At 39.6% G+C, this 24,965-nt stretch overlaps 1 protein-coding gene across 1 annotated transcript in view; it reads right to left on the minus strand.

The window, feature by feature from the left end:
* Positions 1-1,168: 1,168 nt before the first annotated feature.
* SUGCT (succinyl-CoA:glutarate-CoA transferase) overlaps positions 1,169-24,965 on the minus strand; it is a 375,641-nt gene continuing 351,844 nt past the window's right edge. The window contains exon 14 of the mRNA XM_086614740.1: positions 1,169-1,332. Coding sequence (XP_086470866.1) covers positions 1,169-1,332 — 164 coding nt within the window. The remainder of the gene's footprint in view (positions 1,333-24,965) is intronic.

Consider the following 24,965-nt stretch of genomic DNA (forward strand, 5'->3'; position numbering starts at 1 on the left):
CCATACGCTGAGTTTACTTTAGCTGTAAATTATATGCTGCGACAGAGGAGCATGGCATTTCTCCTGTGAGCAAAGTACTGCCAAATTGGTTTGTAGAGAAGAAATGGCTCTTCTTCTTTTCCTTACTATTTGTCACGGATCAAATTCTTCCACCTTCTCACAGTGCATGGTGCCTCACTCCTAACAGCAATCCTGCTGCAGGATATGCTATTACTAAATTTGAGAGAGGTTTGTCAACTCTCACTGTGTGTTTTAATCAGGGGGGTGGGACTGAGTCAAACGTTTTGCAAAGATTTTAACCTGTGTTTTCTCCATAGTGAAAGGTGCTTTGGCAACTGGAGTCAGAGATAGGGATCAGCACCTACCCACAGAACTAGATCGAAAAGTTTGGCAAGTTCTGGTATTTGGCATTCAGCATGTGGTTTTGTGCGGATCGATGTTTGATTAACAGTACCTTGGGCCTTTCTGAATAAAATTACGAAAGACTATTCAATCATAGTTTGTCTCTCAACCAGTCTTGGAATAGGCTTGCTCATAACTGAAGAACTGTGCCAATTTCAGCTTATTTCTGCTAAGGTTCTGGGATTGTCATGACCATGTAATGTAATATAAAGACATTGGTAATTGGGAATACCAGGGAGCAAAAGTGAGTTTTGCAATGGTTACTCTACCCATGATTTAAAAGAGATGAACAAAGAGTACATGACTGATGATTCTGTTCAAAATCAATTAGATCAACCATCAATTTGTACATAACTGATTTTCTAAAATAATTGTACGAGACAGCTTTCTGCAAGTGGACAGTCTAGTATACAGATTTTTAAGGTTCTGCTTCTTTTCACTAACATTATGTCCTTCTGGGGACAAACGTTTAGGCAATTACTGTAATTATGATAAGAACTCCATTTCCCATACGAAGTTCAGAAAATGAGTAGCCACACAGGACTGTATAATTACATTTACCCCCACCGCCCCCAAGAAAATCTTTCACTCAGACAGTATGAGATTGTTTATTTGATACATCAGTGTGAAAATCATACAAACACACATGGAAGAAAATTAGGAATTAAATTATGTCTTCTCTTTGAGTCCCATTAGGGGAGCTGAAGGGAGCAAAGAGAGGACAAAGTAATGTGAACTCAGTGTGAAGGAATGTAGCTAATGTTCCTTATCTGACTTCATGCTGAGCCACAGCACCAGTGCGGAGCAGTTCTTCTATGGCATCATCCTCATACCCCAGCACGCCCTTCAGTATCTCCACTGTATGCTGTCCAAGAAGCGGAGGTGGATTGGGATGTGACATGGCAAATTCACTGTATCTAACACCTGGTCCTATAAAAAGAGCAGGCAGGAGGGAAATTATTTTCAAAAGCTACTGCTTACATTTATATTTAAGTGTCCATGTTAGTTTAAAAGAAAGTATCTCATTTTCATGGCAGTCTTATCATAGAAATATTATATTCCAGAATATAAAAATATTCCAGTTCAGAATAACATACCAATAAGCCTTTTTTAAGTAGTTCACCCAAATGCAGAATTGTTGAATATTTGTCTAATGTCAAGAAAGTCTCCCCCCGGTTCCCAGTGGTATGTCAGGGTGCTCTCAGTCATACTACATCATAGGTCTACCACTCTCTGCTAGCTGAATGACAATGCCCAGCCCACACAACAGGATGTAGTGCAGAAATCCTCACGCTGTCTACAACAGCAGGCAGCACAACCACAAGAACACAATGAAATGTCATGTTAACACCCCGCTACTGACGCTGGAGCAGTGCACCGAACGCTGGGAAGCACTGTCTCCAGTTAGCAACAGCTCAAGTACCTCTGCAGCGTGCTCCACTATGCTGTGGTGATGTAGAACTGGCATCATGCACAGCAAACACATTTCCAGCTTGTTTTATGTTTTCTATCAAAAATATAAGTAGCAGCAGCCATAAGAAACTCAACAAAGGTTTATTTACTCTGGCAAGAAAAATTTCAAAGGTGGAAATCTCTTAGAGAAGCTGGCAATGATGAATACTTTTATATCTATTGCAGGTAGTCAGATCTCACTTTTTAGCAACCCTCTGCAGTGAACTGAACAGGGATTTCAGTATAGTTCCTTGCAGACTAGTAGTTATACCATTCCTGTCAGTCTCATAAGAAACAATGAGCCACAAATTTACTCTGGGATCAAAACTGAGGTATCCACTCAGCATTTGCACAGAAAGACTGACTGTTTTATAGAGAAATAGAGGACAATAATTTCCCGAATTGTCAGTTGAAAACTTTAATACAAAATTCAAGAACGTTTGAATCTTTGGACAATTGGCAAAAGGATTCCTCTATTCATAGTTATGATTTTTATTATAGCATCGAAAAGAATTAACAGAAAAAGTTACACATAGCCATGTCTTTGCCTGTGACACTACAACTTTATTTCAAAATTCAAAGAAAAACATAAGGCAGAACTCTGACTTCTTTCTGAAGGATTAGGATGTCAACTAGCAAGGGAAATGAACCTCAGCAAGAAGTCATCCTGTAAGGGCAGGAATAGGGAAGTTCACTACTTGAGTTACCACTTATTAAAGGATTGATGCCGACAACGCTCACGCAGGATACCAAAAGATGCCATTTTTTTCAACAGTCTTCCTCAATTGTGATCAAATCATTAATACAGTAAAGGTATCCACCTCACAGTGGGACAAAATAAGATAAAGGATGCTTAGTAAAACAGTTTTTTTCAAACCGATTTGGTATGTTCCTGATGAGTATGCTCCTGGAAGAGGTCAGGTATGCTTCCTGTGTTTAATAAAAGGAAAGGAAGTTGAACTGGGAAATTACAGATCAAATTATTTAACTTCAAGTTCCATTAACAACTAGAGCAAATAGTCACAATGAAAGCACTCAGGAGATGAGTAACAGCCAAAATTTATCTATTAAGAACAAACAGTGTATGCTCAATTTCTTGTCTTTCTACCAGGAGAAGGGCTGGAGGTGAGATACATCCCATCTAACTTTAGATGCCAACAGCCTAGATACAGATGTTTAGTTGTTTAGGCTCCCTTTGGAGTCACTGCCGATGAAAAGACACACTTACAGAGTAGTTGTTCTAAGACATAAATGACTAAATCTGGCCAGATGAATTGTGATTACCTACATTTCTCCATAAAGGAGAGGACGGAGAAGTACCTTAGATGCAGACCTCTGCCATCCAGACATCTAAAGTCAGGTGAGATGACCCTCCAATCACCAGGATGCCAGATCAAGATTTGAATTTCAGAAACAAAATTCTCTGCTATTTTCCATAAAATCACTAAAGAAACATGGTCTAGGTAAACCCAAAGCCAGGTGCAATACTGAAAGGAAAATCATATTCAGAGAATTGCTACCTGGGATCTTCTAAAACAGATGAACAGTTCAGGTGAGCTCCAGAGGAATCTGTTCAGGATGAAGCACTAATCGGTATATTTTCAGTAGATTGGCTGATGGAACTCAGATCATACCTGCTCAGGTTTCTGAGGACTTCAAGCTAAAACTGACTGTGAAGCAGATTTCACAGTGACCTAGCTTTGCTGGACAAATGGTCTGATAAAACAGAGTGAAATTTAATAATGTCAAGGGGAAGGAACTACATTTAATTATATAAATACAGGGCAGAGGACAAATAGCAAGGTAGGAATAGCTAGGGGTTATTCTAGATCGCAAAGTGAAGATGAGTCAACACCACCACGCTGTTGCGAAAAAGGTAAGTGCAATACAGGGATGTACAAACAAGAGAGAAGCCTGCAGGACACATGAAATAATCGTTTTGCTCTAGTCAGATCTGGCAAGTCATGGCTGGAGCAGTGTTTGGTGTGGGGCCCCCATCACACAGCCATCTGGAACACCTGAAGAGGTTCTGCAGGACAGCTACTGAAATGATCACAGAAAACATGACAAAATGAACAAAGTGGTATGATAGACCTAAAGAGAAGGGCCAAGGAAAAATATCTTCAAAACTGTCTTCAAAAAATGTAAAAAACCAACCAATTAAAAAAACCTACCAAATCCCAAAGTCCCCAAAAATCCATACAACATTTCTCCAAGGAGGAAGTAAATCTTTTTTCATGTCCATGATGAATGAGAAATAACTGATTTAAATTGTAACAGAGGAAACTGAAGTTGAATACTAGAAAATATACTTGTATAATGGTAGGGGTAGCAAAACACTGAAACAGGCCATACGAGGAGTCTGCAGAGTTCTTATCGATCAGGTCTTTAGGAAGAAGAATTATTCTAGCATAGCTGATCCTATGGCTGATCTCTGGAGCTTTCTGATGGATTAGATGATCTTTCACAATCCATTTCATCCACTAATATTCATGAAAGCTAAGAAACAGCTCACACCAGGGATAGCCTGTCTATTAACTTATTCCTCTAGTTCTACTCACTTTGAACACAGTTCAATTTTCAGAGACAATCTCAAGTGAGAGATCAGTACATTTTAAAGGGACAGGTGACATCACTAGGCAATATTAGTATTAATTCCTCTTCCTAGGACTGACTGAGGGCTGAACTGGCACTAGTGTAAGCCACAGGAATGATCTATCTGTGCCAACTGAAATGCTTCTGAAGATAATTTCAGAGCAAAAATGCCCCTTAGACATTTATTAGTACAGAAATTCAACATAGCCACAAAACTATTAGTCAATTTCTATTAAAAATTATAATAATGAATAGATATAAAGCAATCTTATTTCAGATTTAAGTATCTGAGAACTCTTTATACCAAGAAATCAGCAAACTCTCAAAGGAACTAGTTTAGCAGCTATACACTTTTCACTTGCTTTGTACAAATTCTTGCTAGTATAAAAACCGCGTATCTCAAACCCTGAGATTTTTTTGCAGTGATATCAAAAGACACAGAACAAAACCTCTAATGAGAGAAAAACAACATTGACATTAAGTGTACAACAGGCATAGAATGCTCCACACTTCCCAAAGAAATTAATCTCACAAACTAGAGCACACTAGAAAATTGCACAGCAATTATAAACCCAGTGTCTTCCTTGAGCTTTTATTGTCTGACGCATAATTCATCATGCTACTTTTCACTTTGATAGAGTTATAAAGTTATCTACATTCATTCAAAGGAGCTACTTGCTAATGATCCATCATTAACGATTCTCTGTTCTTTCCTTGTGTAACTTCTACTTGGCTTCTGTGTCAATTAGGAGGGTGCAAAGCTTGCCAGTCAGGCTTCAGCAATCCCACGCTCCTACCAACAAGCTCCCAGAGAGCAACCAGCAGAATGCTATGCAAATGCTAATTAAACACAACTGCCTTATGAGGAAACCATCCCTTGAGGCAGAGAGAGGTGAACTGCTTTAATTAAGGTCAGAAGCATTTGCATGTGGGTGAGTTACAGGGAGCCTTGCGGATGAAAACAGGCCTTTGCTGGGGTAGAAGCAGGGTTACTGGTTGGAGGAGTCAAGACAGCAGGCACCTGTGCCTCCTGGCTGTAGGCAGGACACTGTACTCAATTCAGCCATGAAGTTAAAAGGAAACATATGGTTATATGAAAAAAAGCAATGAAGGAATGAGTGGTAGCTGTGATTTACCTTTTCCCTGTTAAGTTAAAAGGAGCCTGTTTCTCTTTTGCTTTGATTATCGTTGCCAGTAAATGAAAGAGCTCTTTCACCACATTCAAATTCCAGGCTAATCTTCTTTTATTCTTCTTCTTCTTATCATTTTAACCAAATACGTGCTGTGTACACCATGTGATGTACAACAGTTAATAGTGCAACAATAAATTACAATTTGTGTCAGTTGCAAACACAATGACAACTGTACCAAATATCTTGAAGACTTCCCTGGTACTTGAACTCAACATCATGATAATAAATCCTATTTCTTTGGTGCCTGTTATAGTATTGTTAGGCATCAAACAGAGCTAGTAGGTTAAGACATACTAAATGCATTAAAGCAAAAAACAAAAATGACATAAAGCCACTGAAACAGGTCCACAGGAAGGGCCCTACAAGAATGAAATGTCTTTGAATATTCACCCGAAACAGGTGAAAGGCAGCAGTCCTTGCAATGTGTCACTGGGCATTGCTGAGATTTGGGGCTGCAGAAGCAAAGTCAATTTTACTCTACAAGCAGCAGAAATTAAAGCTGAATTTGAATGATGTTAAAGGTGCAAAGCATAGTATATAAAAGTGGATAAAGGTAATAATCTCTGCTTTGTCCTGAGAAATAGCATTCCTGCAGCATTCTGAAGGAGTCACCGGAAAATACTTTTTCTACAGCACAGGTTAGAGCATATTGAAGCAATCTAACTCAAACTATGTAGAGAGAATCAGGCCTGGGGACAGGCAAGCTCAGGGAAAAGTCATGATTATTTGTTATTATTCAAGTGGGACAAGGAAAAGAAAGGGGAAGCCTGAGCTAATGTATGTGTATGCATTCTGCTTGCAACATATCATCCACAGTTGCAGAAAAGAGCAATGAGAAACCCAACACCACACGTACGTTAGTTCTACCCTAGCTCACAGTGTCATTTACATACATGTAGGAATCACATGAAAACAAACCAAACACTTGCACCTCTTCCAACAACGTGGTGTTGCTACATAACAGTTATGCAATTCCAATGAAATATCATCAACAGTCAACAGCAATGGCCCAGAGCCAATACATTTGCACCCAGATCCCATATACGTCACAGATCAAGTGTTTGGAGCGTGCAATCGGCTGGTTACGAAACCGGCCTAAAGGACGATCAGCAGGACACAAGCAGTGACTTTTAAGGCAATGAAAAGGAAAACAATACAGAATAAGTCAGCAAGAGAGGCTTCGAGGCTTCCATGAAGGACATTTGGGTGTTAGAAGTGATGCATGCAGGGCTGTGTTACCAGGAGTAGACCAGGGAGACTTCATTTTGAGTGTCTGGTCTCTTCCCTTTGGTCCCAGCCACGACTTCTATCATAGGTTCTCTACAGCTGAGAAGATGGGGTGCCCAAGCACACAGTACGGCCCAGCGTGGCTATGCTGCCTTTACACCAGGCTTCTTCCCCGTGATGAAACACAAAGTAGGAAAGTACACACAAACAAAAAAGCTCATTAAAAAGTCCTGCTAGCAGGAGTGGTGCACATAGGCTTCAAGGAAATCTCCAAAATGAATGATCTGCTCCATCCTAACTGGGGAACTCCCACATTTTTCTATTTCTCCCCACAGATCTGAAAGTTAGGGAGCTTGGGGGACTTTTCAGGAATCTATCTAATCACTAGGAAATATCATTTTCTTTTGCTTTTACCTTTTAAGAACAACTCATAATAGATTTGGAAAAAAGCAGTTAAGGAGATAACATTCAAAGATTTGCTCCTCCTTCCCTCACTGCAGCTTCCACTTCCTCCCGCACTTTGAGCACAGCCACACAAAGTGTTCACTTGGCATCCAGCACAGCTGAGAGGGTGGAAAACTTTGGCAGGATGAGTAGGAATGAATAACTGAGAGTGGAGAGGATGGACAAACTTTTTCAGATGGTAATAAAAACCCAGTAAATCTTGTTCTAGGCGCCATGCAAATGCAGATATAAATAAATCAGAAAACAGTAAAATCGGTAGGGCAATAAATAGTATCAATACTAGAAATATCTACAAGCCATCTGTTTACCTTTTCTCATCTGTCCAATGCTGACCGCCACCAGAGAGCTATTGAGGACTGTCCAACGTCACAGGGTCAAGAATGTGAAAACTGAAGCATTGTGAAGGGAATCAGTTGGCGGGCAGAGCATAAACATAGCTTATGTGTGATAGACATAGATGGGAGCCTAAAAATCAAGTCACTTTTAAACCCACACTTAGGCATTCAAAGCATCCATTATATAATTCTTAAAACCCTCTGCCAAGTACATTTGTAAAAGTACTTTCTTACCTGAAGCTTCATATATAGAAATGCATTAAAAACCATTTTATGTATTTCCTATCAACCAACATCCTGGATATAATCAGTGTAAATACCACTCAACATTTATATAATGCTTTACATTTTCAAAGTGTCACCATACTAACTGTACCTAATTAATCTTGCATGACTGCTGGAGTAAAGGAAATCATTTATCAGTCACTCTGGTTGCGTATTTGCGTAATCCCACATAATTACACCATTCGAATAATGCAATTTTGTGAGAGTACTCTTGGCACCAAAAAGCTTTAAGCAAGTTGCAGTGAGGTGGTGTCTACTGCTTCCCACGTGTATCACCTCACAACGCTGAAAATCTGGCCTAACTTTTTGTACAGACTCACATGGTCCCACTCCTTCCCGAAACCCCCAAAGACCCTAAGAGAAGATTCAAAGGAAGACAGGAAGGAAGATGACTAGTAAGAATACCCAGAGGTAACAATTTTAAAGAACCATAAATTCCCTAGGTAAGAATCCATAGCTCCATTTCCTAAGGAAACAAATTTACGTGTCTGTGCTGTCTTTCTAATCATGTTTGTCTGCCTTATCCCCACCACACAGAGTAACTTCTGAACCTGTCAATCTTGACAAAAGTGTAGAAATACCAAGGAAAATTAAGTTCTTACCAGTGTTGCGAAAATTGGCAACTGCTGAAGGACAGACACCCAAATTACTGCCCTGATGACATTAAAAAACCCAAAGAACTCAGCTGTTATATATTCTGTTTGGCTGCAAATGGCTCATCAGTAAGTAGACACAGCTCTGTAAGTCACCTAGTGAGTGAAAGACTCACTAGGGAGAGACTCACTAAGTCTTTCACTGGGGAGACAAGGCATAAAGGACATGAGGAAAGTTCAGGTTATCATAAGGATTACAAATAGGGTTTATAAAGGATGTAAGTCTGAAGGAAAACAATATTTAGTTTCAGTGTTCATGGAACAACTTCTTCGAGGTATCTTTTCTACAGTACTGTGCAAGCCCAAGGCAAGGAAGTTAGAGGCTTCTAGTTTAACATAAATTGCTTTTGCAGGAAGGAGCTGAAGAACTCAAAGAAGGGTAACTGGGAGAATCCCTGCAAAACTCTAAAAAGGAAAAACCTACAGAGGCAAGCCTAAGCTACTGAAAATCCAAGCTAAAAACGTGATTTATCTCAAGTCATAATCTAATCAATACAAAACTCGATATATAATCCCACCACAGGATGTGGGTTAACCACAGGATGTGTACCTAATGCAGAAATTACGGGGTGAGGCTGAAAGGCTTGCGCTATGCAGGAGGGCAGACTATGGTTATTTCTGGGCATAAAACATATGAATTTCTGAAACACCCTTAAGCCAAACTGTTTCCACACAACAGGGCTGGGGTTTAGATGTCCTACCTGAACTTCCTCTGATACTCAGGAGGTCAAGCCACATATTGTTTCACATAGATATTTTTACCATAAAACCAAAGGCCTTAATTATTGTATCTTAAGGAAAGTGATTAGTGAAAAGCGTGCTCCTAGCATGGAACAAGAAAAATCAAAATGCTACCTGAAATGAGCCCCTTGTAAGGACAGAGAATTGCTTAGTTGCAACACGCTCACATGATCCTGGAAGCTGAATCATGCCCCCAGCTGCGCAGGAAGGCAAGAAGCTCCTCGGGGCCCTCCTACTGAGCCTGGTGAAAACTATTTCCAAGTCCCATGCCTTGTGGTTAGTGTGACCCTGCATGTTGGAATAAGACACACCAGCCAACCCAGAAAGTGTCTGTATCTCCTCAGTACACCAATTTGTCCTTTCCTGTGTCCTGTCTCCAGCTATAAGTTAGATTCTTTGGCTCTTCAGAGACTCCAAAATAATCCTCTTGGCCAGCTGTGCATCATCAGAGCCGGAGCAGATGAGCTTTTCCTTGCAGATGAGCTCTCCCTTGCTCTTTAGGCAACCAGCTGAAGCCCGGATACCTGAAGTTGATTCTAGCCTCTAATTCAGGGATGCAAGACAATGCACACTGAAGAATATACACAGTCTAATCCTAAGGCTGGGTATAATTTTCTCTCTAATCTCTTACACGCTGAAGTGACACTTTTTCTGGGTAGAAAGCTTTAAGCTTATTCCAAGAAACGGGTAAAAAACCCTAAATATTAAAAAACTTTGAGCCTTCTTTTAACACAAATTTGAAAGAATATTCAAAACATTCTCCTAAGAAACTTTTGAAAATGTGTTTATCGCTCCCAAATACCCTGACAAGGTTCACAAGTCTGATCTTCCAGCTCCTAGGGACCATCTTTCTGTGGCCTGTCCTTGAAGTCTTTGTCTAGTTATTTCGGTACCCTTCTGTAAGCGTGGATACCAAAACAGGGCACAGATTATTGCACAGAATAAAAAGTATTTTTCTATGTCCTCTTTTTATACCTCTAAAGAGCAGACCAGCTCTTTTCAGTACACCTTGTAATGGGAATTTATGTTAAGATGATTATTTGTGATGGCTCCAATCGTGCTTCTCAAAGTCTCTTTTCAAAACCAGAGGTGTCTGTTCCACAGGTCTACCTGGTTTTCCTGTCTGATGGTATTAAAACCCACTGTAACAGCTCCTTTGGCAGCAATAGTTGGTAGCCAGAATAGAGAGTGAGCAGAGTGGCAAGTGGCTCATGACAGAAGCAGTCTATCACACTGCTTTGCTTTAGTTCCCTAACCTCACCACAAGCCATCTGTATATTAGTACAGATGATATATTCATTTATTTAGGATGATTAATGTCTTAAGACATCCATCTTAGCCTGTTAGAAAAAGAAACTGAGAAATGAGAGCCTTCTTCAGTCCACCTGTAGCAGAACTATTTTCAATCACTTCTTAAGACTTTCATATTGACTAATTTTTCCTCAACAGTCCCTTGTTTTGGCCAAAGGATTAAGTCTCAGAAGGGGTGTATTGTTATAAAAAGGCAAAGATCAGACACTTAGTTAGATGTCAAATCATGAGTCTGTCACGTGCTGTATGCGTCTTGCCGTGCACGTTTATTCTCCACATCTTTAGACCGTTCCTCTGTGGCCACAATACACTGGTGTATAAACCTTCACATTTGGAAAATTCAACAGTCAGTCGATACTTTCTTACCTGGTTAGTGACCCACACCAAGTAAGTACCTCCTGAGTGAGTATTAAAATAACGGAAAAAGCCATCAGCTCCAGCACAGCCAAAGAAATTCTGGTGGTTGAAATTCTTCAGCACAGACGACAGCCAGGTAACTCTATGTTTGAGCACCATGGAAATATTTGGAACTCGACTCTCAAGCAAGGCATCTGTGATTAACTAGGGCTGAGCACTACGCACAGCCTGATCACTCTTCCAAAAGCTCTCCCACTCCACCCTCCATTTACTTCTGCTGTCCCTTGTGCAGCAGAAAGAGGCCAGTTCCAGTGCGCGGGGACTTTCCCTGGCAAAGGAAGATGCGAAGGGATTCGATACTTTGTTTTGGATTACTTGAAGAACTGCAAATTACATTTTTAGCTCTTTTTGGGTAAGGTGCCCAGACTCCTTGAGGCAGAGGCTACTAAAAATGCTGGCTGAGTTTCGAAAAGCACTGTGCAATCTGGGATGACTCTGTTTTTGAGTGTCATACTTGAGACATCTTTAAAGGGGCCAAGTTTCCACAAAAAAGCTGAGGACATCTGAAAACCTTTCTCTTTCAGAATGTCTCAATTTGACTGTGCAGAGACATCTGGTATTCAAAGTAGACACGAAGAGAGAGTATCCCTTCAATGAACAGGGGAAAGTAAAACTCGACATATAACTCCTTTTAGCCTCTTCTTTTTTCCTATTTCTTATTTAAAAGCAATCATCGGATTAATCTTAAATTCTTAGAGGGGAACAGAGCGCTTAAACTGGAGTCTGGGAGTAGGACTAGAGAGAGGGCACATTGCAAATTAGGCTGGGATTTTTCCACCGATTTATAAGTGACAATTTGATCAACTCTGTCTCAGTGTGAAGGACTGGGAACAGCTTTTTGGCTTTCCATTGTCTGCTGCCAGTCCCCGACATGTGATATTCAGCTCATCGACTTGCAAATATCAAAGGAGTATAGGGCAGGAGAAACAGCCCTTTCAAACCAAGCCGCTTTCAGCTTGTGTTTTGGTTGTGCCGGCATGCCGATGCGAGCGTGTGTATGTCAGTTAAGTATAGGCTGGTTCTGTGTCTAAGTTCTTGTGGTTTCTAACGTTTGCCAGCCTTTACTCTGTCAGAAGGGATTTCAGAGTTGTGTTCTACCCTACAATGGGCAAAAGAGTCAGAAGTCATCTCTCCTTGCCCACAAAGACTAGAGTAGGATTAAGAAACAGAAATCCGAGAGTCAGACACACCCATGAAGAGGAATGAGGCACAAGGTTAGGAAGCCATCCAAAGCTCGGTTGCCTATCCTCTTACTAAACTAAAAAGCCTCTTTTTGCTCAAGACAACAGCTGAAAAGCTGAGGAACAAAAATTAAAATCAGATTGAAACCAGCCATGCCTAAGCAATATCCCATCTTAAATGTGTGCAGATCAGTTTCATTAAAATATTTCCCCATTCTCTCTTTTTCCACCTCCTAATACTTTGGCTGTTTCCTTTAGCTCCCCTTTAAACTGCAAAGCAAAATGCTTTTTTACTGACATGGTTTGTAATTTCGAAGCCCTAATCTTAAGCAGCAGGTGCTTAGTTTTAATGGAATTTTTCCATCCCTGAATGTCTGGGAGCATCAGTAGCACCTCCCTCCTACACAGCCCCTCACCTTTCATCCTTTGCCATTTGTACTTGTGGGTTTTCATTTACTGTATTTCTTCTGCTTTCCACAATCTGCTTTTTCACTGTAAACTCTGCGACCTCTCCTTTCCCTTCTTTTACCTCATACGATTGGCAAGTGCTGTCTCCTAAAAAATGCTTATAAAATATGCAGGGCCTTGCTGTCCCTGGCCTCATTTTCAGCAGCGTCGTGCCTACTTCACGCTGCACTGGCGATTTAAAAGGGTCTTAGAGTGGTTGTAAATATTTGCATCACAAGAACAATTATATTTTAATTGCCAGAGGTCCTAGGGCTTCTCTGCACAAAAAAAAAAAAAAAAAGGCACCAAAATAACAGTTGGGTTTACTTCATACAATTAGTTATTTTGGAGCAAGTCTGTGTGTGGGCACTTTTGTTCCATACTAGCAGTTTTTGTTTCCATTTAATTTTAGCTTTTGGTTAATCGGATTTTAGTTCATTTTCTCCTATAATGTCCTATTTTGAGTTAATGTAAATGATTTTGTATAGGCATAATCTCAAGCAAAATCCAAGAGAAAAGCATCCATGGTCAGTTTGCAATGACATATCTAAAAGTGTGGATTAAAAGTAGCTGTGTCAGCTCCAGTTTGTGAAAATATGGGATTCACATCTTAACATAAGAACTAGAGATGGTGCAGCAAGTGAATGCCTGCTCTGCCTTGGTGCTGGTAGGTTGCTTCTGAACACAGTACAATTTAAAAAAGTCTAATCATCAGTTGTTTCTTATATCCAGGAATACACCTCCCTAGTTTGTGCTTTAGTCTTCCAAGTGTGTTTGTATTTGGCTGTTAAACAATAGTTTCTTTTTATCTTCATTTGCCTTTTTATTGCTTATCAGATACACACGCATATTGGTATACAGCTCTTGCTCAAAAAGCAATGACGTGCTGCAGAAACAACCATAACCTTATTCCCTAATAACTTGACACAAATTTAACTGAAAACTCTGCCTTTTAAAATATGAATCCGCATTGTGCAGCAGTAAATCACAAGGGCTCACATAGCTTTCTCATAACTGAATTTTAATTGAGTTTTCCCATCTTAACAAGGCAACCCAATTCCAGAAAGTCATACCAGCCACTTCCTTAATCCACAAAGCTCAGAGGCTATCTTCTGCACTGACAGCATGCAAAGATGTTTAATGCTAACACAAATACCTTTCAGAGATTATTCTGATTCTCAGGCTGATTTCTAAGCCAGCTGTTCTCTGCCTGATTCAATGTGCAGATTTCATTTAAAAACACAGAATATTCCCTGGTTACCTGCCATATAACTAGATCTTACAGGTGTAGGGCATGTTTGTAATGCTTGTTCATCCACTTGCAGGAAAAAAAAATCATAAAATAAAATACTTTGTGTAGCTTTCCTGGATTCTAATGTTTTCTCCCCAACTTTCAGATAGTGTATCAACTGAAGAATGCCAGGAATTACTTCATGCTTTATATATGTACCTGTTGCAGATTATATTCAGTAATCTCAAAGCCAGCTGCCATTTTTGCTTAAAGTAATCCTTGTTGGTACACTTTTTAACTATATATATACGTATATATCTCTCACATAAGCAGGGTAACTAGCTTCTGCTCCTCCTGGGGCTTATTCTCTGTATAGCAATTTTGACAAAAAAAATAATACCACATACAAAGGAAAATGATGAAAATATAAGAAACTCATCAGAAGAAATTAATAATCATCTAATAGTAAGGTCAACTGTAGAGCAGACTGCAGAGTTGGGAATCCAAACGGTTGGATTTGGCTCTTTGCTGTATCACCAATCAACTCGGTGATCACAGGCAAATCACGTTCCTTTGCCATATCCTTCTATTTCCTGTACAGTTGTGTTAGTCTTGCCTATTTAGATTATAAAATGTTAGGGACTGGAGTCGTCTTTTACTCTTTGTTTATACAGCATCTGACACAATGGGCCCCACTTTGCATTGGAATGAAATACAAATAACAATTTTCTGATATCCTGTCTCCCAGAGCTGCTTCAGAGGAGCATGAACCACTGTCCCAAGTTATATCTGATAAATTGTGCATTACTCTGTTGTGGGAGGGATTTTTTTCTAATCCGAAATCCATCTGTCTTGTTGTGCTGCAAGTGATAGTTTCTGGGCAGAGAGCATACTAATTGCAGGATTAAACTCTTAGCTAACTCTTGGGTGGAAACTGTTTCCCATAATGTGGTAGAAAACACATGTTGGTTTCTGTCTGCAGATCCTTGAACATCACAGCCCTGATCTTGATTGGGATATTTAAGTTCTCTATTGAACTATGTCTGTGGAATATAATTCAATTAAAATTAAATAATAACTAGCTATCAAAAAGTATTATTGAGATTTTAGTGGCTCCAGTACTGCTTAGCCTGGTTTAGTTCCCCTTTGAAGGCAGAGACAATTGTGCTGAATGTAATGAATTCTGCACCTTCTCTAAATAAGTACCACACAAACTTAAGAGCTGAAAAATTAACTATAACTTTGATTAAGTGCCTTAGGATCATTTTAATTTTACAAATACACAGAGATTTGAAACTTTTTAAATCTAAAGTACATCTCTGTATATAACATTTCACTATAATCTCTCTCCTTTCTGTGGATGTGCACGTTACTTATTATTCACTGAGGTGAATAATTGACATTATTGATGTGACACAGATCCCATTGGCAAGCTCCAAGAAACAGCTGGTCCCCAACACCTTTTCTTCCCTTGAGTACAAAGACAGGGTAGATATCAGACTGCCAGACACAAATGTGGAAGAAACCTTGCAGAAATTATTCTGCTTACATCTCATCTTCTTAGGGCTCTCCAATCAAAAGCCATCTTGCTAACAAAATACTAAACTTCCCATATTGTTAAAATTTACTGAGAACGCTGGAGACAGCCACACTTTTCAAGAAAAGCTAGATTGTTAGACAAAGTTACTTGCTGTTTTAATCTAATTTTTATGGTTGTGGTTGCAGTGCAACCATGAGACATCACAGGCAGTACTACCAAATCGAGAGCTCTCCACTATATTTTGAAATATTTGAACCAAATCCTCAAGCCAGAAAGCATTAATAAACCTAAGACCAAAGCTAGCTGGGTGAAGAGGGTGAATGGAGCAGGGCAATATATGCAGTGGGCTGGGGCAATATATGTTTTTTATGCTCAGAAATTCAGAAAAACAGATTTGTGTTTGGGAAAACACAACTTTTCTAGAGCAGAATGTAAGAATTCCCATCCTTAGCTTCTGCTCCCACCACCTTCTAAATGTTTTCTGCCTTTATCCTAAGGTGGCCTAACCAATCTCCTGTTACCACAGCGAGGTCTACCTTCCCAACTAAATTATTTCCACATTTCTCTGCTTGGCACTACTCTGCTCCCCTTTGCCAACTAACCAAAGTGGGCAAACCTTCACCCTTTTGCAGAGACTACAAAAGCTAACATAGAAGCAGATGAACACTCATAGTGTCTCAGTACACTAGACCACTCTCTGACAATGGTCAGAAGTAGATGCTCTTGAAGGAGTATGAGAATACAGCAGGATCATCCAATATTTCCCTACGACACTTTCCTGGCCTCTAACAATTCACCATCTAGCTCCAGTATCCCACTCTCCTCTTATGCATAGTCTCCTGTTCTTCCCAAATCTCTCTCCCTAGTCTCCCGTTAACCAACGCCTACTCTAACATCCTGAGTATAATCACCACAAGGAACTTAATACACCATGAGATAATATATACTACGTAGCAAAATTACTCATCAACCTCCAATGCTCTTTCTTGTTCCCAAAGCCCACAACTCCCCACAGCACTTTCCCCTGACCCCTGAGCTCTATTTTCTCTCACTCCTTCTCCAAAACCTTCTACTGACCTTAAATATTGAATACTCTGAATGGCTGATATTCTTCACGTTTTTCCAGTTCCTTCATTAATCAGTGTTCTCCCTCATCTATTTTTTACATAAGCTGACCCGTTGCACATTGTGCAGTGAAAGCAATGCTTGAGACAGAAAGATTAGCAAGCGCTTCTGACTAAACAGAACATATTTGCTGAATTCTTCCTCCAGGTTTGTTAGACCTCTGCCGCTGAGATTCATCCCTAATGATAAGCCAAGGAACCCCACTTTGCAGCATGCACTGAAATCAACATATTTTGAACAGGTGTGGGACAATTCAGCAAAGCACTAATGACTCCTGAAAGTGCTAGCAGAACCTGAATTCATGCTGAAAGACGTAATGCCAATTTAATACATAGAGCGAATTTTTGTAATTTCTGTGTCTGGGTTACCCAGTGTTCTTAGAGGCCAACCACAAACAAAACAGATTCAGATAAAGAAATCAAATAGGGTGGACTTATTTAATTTACATTATTTAGAACCTTCAGTGGAACCATGTCATTTATGTACATGCAACAGCAATCTTAGGGTACCACAGATTCCTGTATTGGATATGAGAAACAGCCTTCCTCATCAGAGAAATCCAAATGCTGTTTTTTTGGATGACTCGGAGGAAACACATGACCACAGTATCTTTATTCATTCTCTTAGGTCAACCAACAGGAGTGGACTCTTTTACGTAAAAAGTCTAGATGGTCAGCTGCTTAAGTACGGCACTGTGACAGGCTAATCCAGGTGATCATATGCTTCCCCTCCATCCCTATTCCCAACCAGCTTTGAATCACAATTGATTAGAGAGAAAGAAGGCCACAGTTTTCACAAAGGACTGAGTAGGAACTCGGGATACTTTTACTTTGGGATATGAGCCCCTTGTGGTAGTCCTAATTTAAAGAAAATGCACTTGCTGAAGTTCAGCCTCTAATGCTGGGTTCAGCTGGGTGACCAAAATCAAAAACCAAATCGCTTATCAACTTGGAAAATTTCATTTTAATTAGTATTTTTGTGCTGTAGCTGTCCTCTTTTGTAAAGCCTTCTACATACTTTTGAAAATGTTAGACAACGTCAGTCCAAATTCTATTAAAATAATTATGTCCTGCTTGGTTTATAGACACAGCATACATGGAGAAGACACGTCTGCTTTATATGGTGTGCTTTCCGTGACATGTGGAAACTCCTGTTGAAATCTATGGCAAATGACAGCACGAAAATAATCCTTACATCTGTGTACAAGCAAACCCACAAGTTTCACAGAAGCTGCTCACATTGGATGTTTTTAGAGTGAGAAGGACAGAAAGGAAAATCACGTTATTTCTCATTAGTTTTAATTAAAACACTGGATGATTTCCTTATTCCCATTTATACTAAGGTATATTTTACAGCTTCAACGGTTTTTAACAGGATTCAGATCCCAGTTATTAAATTAAGCTTTGACTCTCACTATCCACTACATTTAATTACAAGACCATAAATAATCCTGCTTTCAAATAAAAGATTTAGAACTGGATTCAACAAATATTTAAGGCTCCGGGGTGACCTTATAGCGGTCTTCCAGTACCTCAAGGGGGCCTACAAGAAAGATGGGGAGAGGCTGTTCAGGAGGGCCAGTTGTGATAGGACAAGGGGTAATGGTTTTAAAATAGAGGGAGGTAGATTCAGGTTGGATATTAGGAAAAAATTTTTTACCATGAGAGTTGTAGAACACTGGAACAGGTTGCCCAGAGAGGTGGTGGATGCTCCATCCCTGGAGATGTTCAAGGCCCGGTTGGATGAGGCTCTGAGCAACCTGATCTAGTTGGAGATATCCCTGTTCCTTGCAGGGGGGTTGGACTAGATGACCTTTGAAGGTCCCTTCCAGCCCTAACGATTCTATGATTCTATGATTTTCTGAGCATTTCAAAAATAGGGCCCCTTTCTGAGAGGCCACAAACTGATAACCTAATTTTAACTGATCACTTAAAGTTCTTTGTTTTGTTATATCTGGATAAAAATCACAACGAAGATACACAAATGACGTGCCAGTTTCATTACAAGCTAGCATCAAGTTAACAATAACCTTTCATGGAGAAACTATAGTTAGAGGAAAGCTCTTAAGAGAGGAAGGAAAAAGAAGAGGGAAAGGAGGGAGTAACTGTGAATGCAGGAAAATAAAGGAAGAAAATGCTATAAAGCTTTTAGAAGAACTGCTTATGTTCATTCACTTTTGAATGTTGATCCAGCTATGTGAAAATCAGTGGTAATAATAGTACTACGATCATGTGGAAAAATTCTTTGACTGAGCTATAGCACTACAGCATAGGAATGGGAATACTTTGAAATCAGCCTCTTTCCAAGATTTAGAGATTTTAAATTAAGTGATAGAAACAGAGGAGGTCTGAGGTTTATTAGAAGACTGAACTACAAGGTGTGATATTTCCCTGAAGCGCAAATCAAATACTGTCTGTGATTTAGCAACATGCTCTTTAGAATTGGTGGGTTTTTTTTTTTTAAAAAAGAGGAAGAAAAGAAAACACCCTACAGAATTGTAACATATTGTGCACAATAATGAGTACTGGTAAAAAACAATGTTTCTGATGTGGTGAATTCAGTATCAGTTCTTAGCCTTACAATTCCAGTATAACTGAGAGTATTTCATATTCACTAGAGGTATAAACTCAAGAGTTTGGAAGAAGAGAGAAATTCCATACCAGCATATCTAGATTTCCATTTCAACTGCTTACATGTGGATAAGCATCCTATTTATGCGTACAGATCTACGAGAATCTATGAGATTGTGGAGATGCATACATACTCGCATTCATATGAGATGGCTACAAGACACAGCATACACACAGTCATTTCCATCAATAAGACACTGAGGTTTTCAGATGCTTACTGTCCACATGGAGGATATTATTAATGACAGGAGGCATATAGTTTTGCTATGCTTTTTCCAAAAAAAAGCCTGAACGTTATGAAATGACATCTTTGACATTCCTAGTACAAATCTGATGAGGAACAGTCATTGGACACAGAGCCATAAAATTCTAGCACTTTCCCTAACTTGCTATAGAGCTTTACATAAAGCATTTACTCTGTGTGGTTGTGATCCTGCAAACCATTTCAGATCCAGTCTCCTCAGCTGTAATATAGTGACAATGGTATTTGCTGACTTGTGAAGACTTTGGTAACACTTGCATGGAGTGCTGAAGTTGTAGAGCAGCAGCTACAGTGTTGAAGCCACTATGACCATTAAACTTTCCTTAGAACAATGATGCTAAACTTTTTCTATGATGCCTGACAATATGCCTGGCTGCAACAGACTAGAGAACTTTACACTTAGTGGGCATGTTCCCTCCATGCTGTGTGACCCCCTCAGTCCTGATCTCCTTGCTGTCCACAGTCAGAAACCTGACTAAGCATGGCATTGCCTCCTACCCACTGATACATCCTCTTTTCTTTCCTAAAGAAACTAGGGCAGTGGAGAGAAAGGGACGATGGCAGTCCAGATCACAGAGAGCGAGGATGTCTAGCCAGCCAGATCTGTGAGCTGTGAAGGTCCCTGGGTTGCAGAAAACAGACTCATGGAGACCAGACATAAAGAGCAGAGGAAGAGGCAGTGAGAGACCAGAACCTGGAACATGCCATTGCTCCTCTGCAATGAGGAAAGGATAGCTTGAGTGGGTACTCAAGGACTGCAGCACATGAAACTAATTTATTGTGACCTTAGGGAAACTGTTCTTTGTCCCCATGAAACAAGGATAATAGCTCTTCAGTGGTTCTCAAGATGTTAAAGTTAATGATTTTATCTATTGTTTTGATGCAATGGTAACAGACTCATTGAAGTATCTTAGGCAAATAGGAGCTGTATTTTCCAATTAAATTTATGCCAAAAATTTGAACATTGGTACAAACAAAAGGTCAAACTTACTTTTTAATTTCGTATGAGCTAAAGTAATTACTACTTGAGACAAAACAGAAATAGACTGTTATGATTACTAAGGGTGTACTGCAATACCAGCATGGACACTTAACTTCCTTCCTTCATTTAAAAGAAAGAGAAAAAGCAAGGTCACTTTCTCAGCTTCTATGACATGGCCCAGAAGGCATTAACCTTCTCTTGTACAAACACACTTCTAAGAGAAAATGGGACTTTATTGCCCAAACCCATTGAAAGAGCTAAAATATTTAGAGACAAGTGAAACTGCTACCTCTGTGACACAGATACCTAGTCTGGTACCTTCCTACTGCCTACCCATCAGACCTGAACAGAGTCCTTGAAGAGATTTCAGCAAGTAGCCTACAACTGCTTTCAGATGGATATGCCTTAAGAACTTTGAGAAAGGGCTTTTAGCAATTCAGATCTCAATAGCAATTTTTTGTCCATCATACACAACGGACTCCGCCTTGAAGTGAAAACCAGATCATGTTTAAAGATGGTCTAATCATCATTAACATCTTTTTTAGCACACCTTATTGTCCTTGTCTCAGTTTCCTCTCAACATACAGATGATAGATCTTGAAAAACATAAAATATTTTAAAGTCTTCCAAAGGACACCTTGTACAAAAGGTGAGATACTGAAAGTAGAGAAAATGAACCTTCATTTTAGCAGCGAGCGTGCCTTTAAGGCATTAGTAACAAATGCTAAAACACCAGCAGGAAACTTTTCCAAACTGGTTAAGATTAGCTGTTCTAATTCTGTATACTGCCCCGAGGAATTTGGACACCCATTGAAACCAAGGATCTTCCTTTACACAAGGAGACATAAAACATAATCCCATCGACTTTAAGGAAAGTAACTTCCAAGGGATTTGCTACAGCGATTTATTTGCAACAAGTTTGCTGCAATAATAACTTTTCACTGCAAGTACACAATGTCTGTCTTTTGCAAAATACTTCCACTTCATTTTCTATCAGAGGGCCACCAATCCTTCATGCCAGGATTTCATAAAATTAATAAATCTACTTCCATAATCCTTGCTGCTTTTACTGACAAATGTAATAAACTACAGGATGCAAAACTCTGGAAGCCTACTGGGATTTCTTTTTCTTTTTTTTCCTTGACAAGCTTTACAGAGTAGCACTTCTGAGACATGCTCATGTGCTGTAAACCTAATCCTTAGCAATTTCCTCTTTTCTCAAATAACCCAAATATTTTATGAATAGTGAAGGATTTCCTTTATCAGACAACACTTGCTCTTTTTTTTTTTTGGCATGTGAGTTGTTCTCAAGGAAATACACTTTGAAGCAATTGGATGTTCTCAGGTTCACATTCACAAGATACACTCCTAAGGAAACATGTAAAACTTGACTAAGATGATGTTGTGGAGCTTAAAGGCAGGACAAGTGGTGACAGAATGGAGGCCAAACCTGATGGGACTCAAAACCAAGAAAGCTTTTTTTTTTTCTAACCCCATCGTGGTGGGCATTTTAATGCTACTCTCTATGTCCATCTCTGTAAAAGATTTGCATTTTTTCTGCAGCAAATCACACATGGATTGATTTTTCAGAGTCCATGAGTCACTGAGGTCACACAGGCTTCTGATATTTTCTGTTCTTAGTCCTCGTCTTCCTAAAACATGAGTGATGCCCACCATCCCATCTGTAATGGAAGGTTTTGCCATACTCATAGAACAACCACACTTATGTGCCTCTCGTCTTCAGCTAGGCCTGCATCTCTACATCCACCTCCCTTCTCTAAATTGACCCCATCCTTTGGCTGCCATAGTTTTAGTTGGCAAGTGTGTTAGTGCGCACACACACACCCCTACAGCGATACCAAGCGTGGAAACAATTCCTCAAGTTTACTATAGTACTTATCCATCTGCTAAAAATTCTGATTTTTGCTGCAGAAAGAGCGATACGACTGGAATACAGCTCTTAATGAAAAAGCCAGCACACTTGTTCCTACCACCTTACTGCTCCCCCACACGATGGCTGCAATCACAACTCTACCTCATCCTTCTGCTGCTGAGGGACACCCTTGATTTGCCTGGGAAGTGGGGAATAGGCAATGTAAGCACAACTACTCCATTATTTCTTGTTTATTCTAAAAGGACCAATAAAGGGATAAACACAAATCTTGGCTGAAATAACTGTGAGGAAAAACAGTTGAGGATTTTTTTGACATTTGGTTACCTACAGGAAGTCTTAGGATAGTCTAAAACTCACTCCTCAGAGCAAGAAGAAAAACTGCTCAAAATTTCCTTAAACTGACAACCAACACTTAAGAAATTAATCAAATTGAAACAATTTTCATTTTGCTACACATCCAGCTCCAAATCAAATACTACAGGAACACCAAAAATCACAAGAAAAAGCTCCATGAGGCATGGAAAACAATTAGCGGGCAAAAAAGGAGAAGTATTCAGCACACCCCTCACCCTAGAAGTCCAAGCCAATTACAGTAGAAATAGTCAGTGATTCAGTACAAAGGTTCCTTGGCAGACTAGTGAGGAAAAGGCAAGACTCCAGCTGGGTCACTCAGAGAAAAAAAAAAAAACGCAATAGTGCATCATAAGGGCAGGATTTGAGTTTGCAGCCTTTAAAAAGAGGGACATTTAATTCAGTTCATGTCATTCCTAAAAGGACCTTCTTTGTTTATATTTGCTTCTCAAAACCACAAACTTGAAGCTTCCACTCAAAGCGGTTTGTTATCATAGGGTCACACAGTTCTGCAACCATCAAGGGTCCCTCCCACAGTTCAACTCAAAGAATGCTGCATTTCTGGAGGGGTGGACTCTGATACTTCTGGGGAGGACAGAGTGCAAAACAAAATGTCACCATCAGGGATTCTGTCATGAGTTTTACTCAAAGAAAGAGTGGGGTCAAAGAGAGGAGCTTCAGGTGGTTGTTTGGGTAGCATGTTGAAGGAGTGTAACTTCACTGATAGAACAAATAATCAGAAAAAAGAAAAAAAAGCTTGGGGTTTGTTTAGAGGGTTTGTTTTTTTTTTTTTTCCTGACAGGGGAGCCAAAAATTTTGTTATTGTCAGAGATTGGACAGGATGAGATGCAGACCTTCTATCTGCCCCAGGCTGATCACTCTTCAGTTCCTGAGTATGCATAAACTATTCTTAAAATGAATCTTAGGGAGAGCTAGAGATTAGAAAAAAGATAACAGAGAAGATAAAATAGGGGAAGGAAGGACAAAAAAACAGAGAGAGGACAGAGCTATACAGCCAAAAAAAAAGGGAGCTGAATGGTTAGAGTAGGAAATAATAGAGCAGGAGGAGCAGAGCAGAGTTTGACGTTACAAGTGATGAAAAGGTAATCGAGATGCTTATCAACGAGATTCAGAAGAAATGCTGCTGGAGAAGATGGCAGTTACAAAGCAGAGTCATCACTTTCAGCTGAGGAAGTTCATATGATCACAAGAATTTTTCATAATGTGTTCAGCCAACTGTGGCTGACTCTGTGAATAAGTTAGGAACAGGGGTGAAATAATGGAGCTAAGGAAGAGTGTGGTAGGAGCCAACAGGTGATTTGAGAAAAGACAGCAAGAAGAAGGAAAGTTAATTTGAATGGATTGTGCCTGAAATAAGACAACGACACGGGCTTGAGCTTCACTGATGGAGAGCATGATAAAGAAAAGAAAAGCAACTTCAAGATAGATTCTCAGCTTCCTCTGTAATCAAAAGGTCTCGTCCAAGAAGAACAGCTTTTAGCAATGAATTTCTCTTAAAGATAAAGCTGCAGACAGTAAAAAATATATCCTTTAGGAATATTTAAAAAGCATATGTATGTATGATCTTATTTGCTTAAAAATAAAAAGATGAAGTTAAAACAAAAGCTTTCACTGTTTTTATAAAAAACCAAAACAACTCCATGTCTTCTAACCCTTTTCTTCATAATAGAATCATAATACATCACAGTATGAATACTGTTCATGCAAAACTATTGTCCTTACAGTGATACCAATGGTGCCAGAAGTGTGAGGTTCATAAATTTTACTGTACAGCTGGAAGACTATGCGCATGTGTTACTGTTCCACAGCACTCCTATAAAACATTTAGAAAATAATCATTTTAAGGTGAAACTGTCAATTTTTAAATTATGCTAGATTTCTTTTTTTTTTTTTCCCATAGTATTGTTTCAGATAACACCTGGCAATACCATAATTGAAAGAGAGCAAGGGATTTATTTCCTACTGCTCCAACACAGGCTGCCTCCAGAAAGCAGGTTTCGTGAGGGCGTTCAGATGAGGTTGTGTAACCTCTATCCTTGCAGGTTTTAAAGACTCGACCAGACAAAGCCCCAAGCGACCTGGTCTGAATTCAGCGCTGAGCCTGCTCTGGCCAGTGGGATTCTGGGATGCAGAACATCCAGTACAGACAATTTCAGTATTTCTCTCCTGGCAGTCAATCCTAGCAATAGTGCCCTAGTCAAACAGTGTGTTCAGGACTCACTTAA

The sequence above is a fragment of the Tauraco erythrolophus genome, chromosome 7 (assembly GCF_009769465.1).
Source record: "Tauraco erythrolophus isolate bTauEry1 chromosome 7, bTauEry1.pri, whole genome shotgun sequence".
In the NCBI taxonomy this organism is placed as follows: domain Eukaryota; kingdom Metazoa; phylum Chordata; class Aves; order Musophagiformes; family Musophagidae; genus Tauraco; species Tauraco erythrolophus.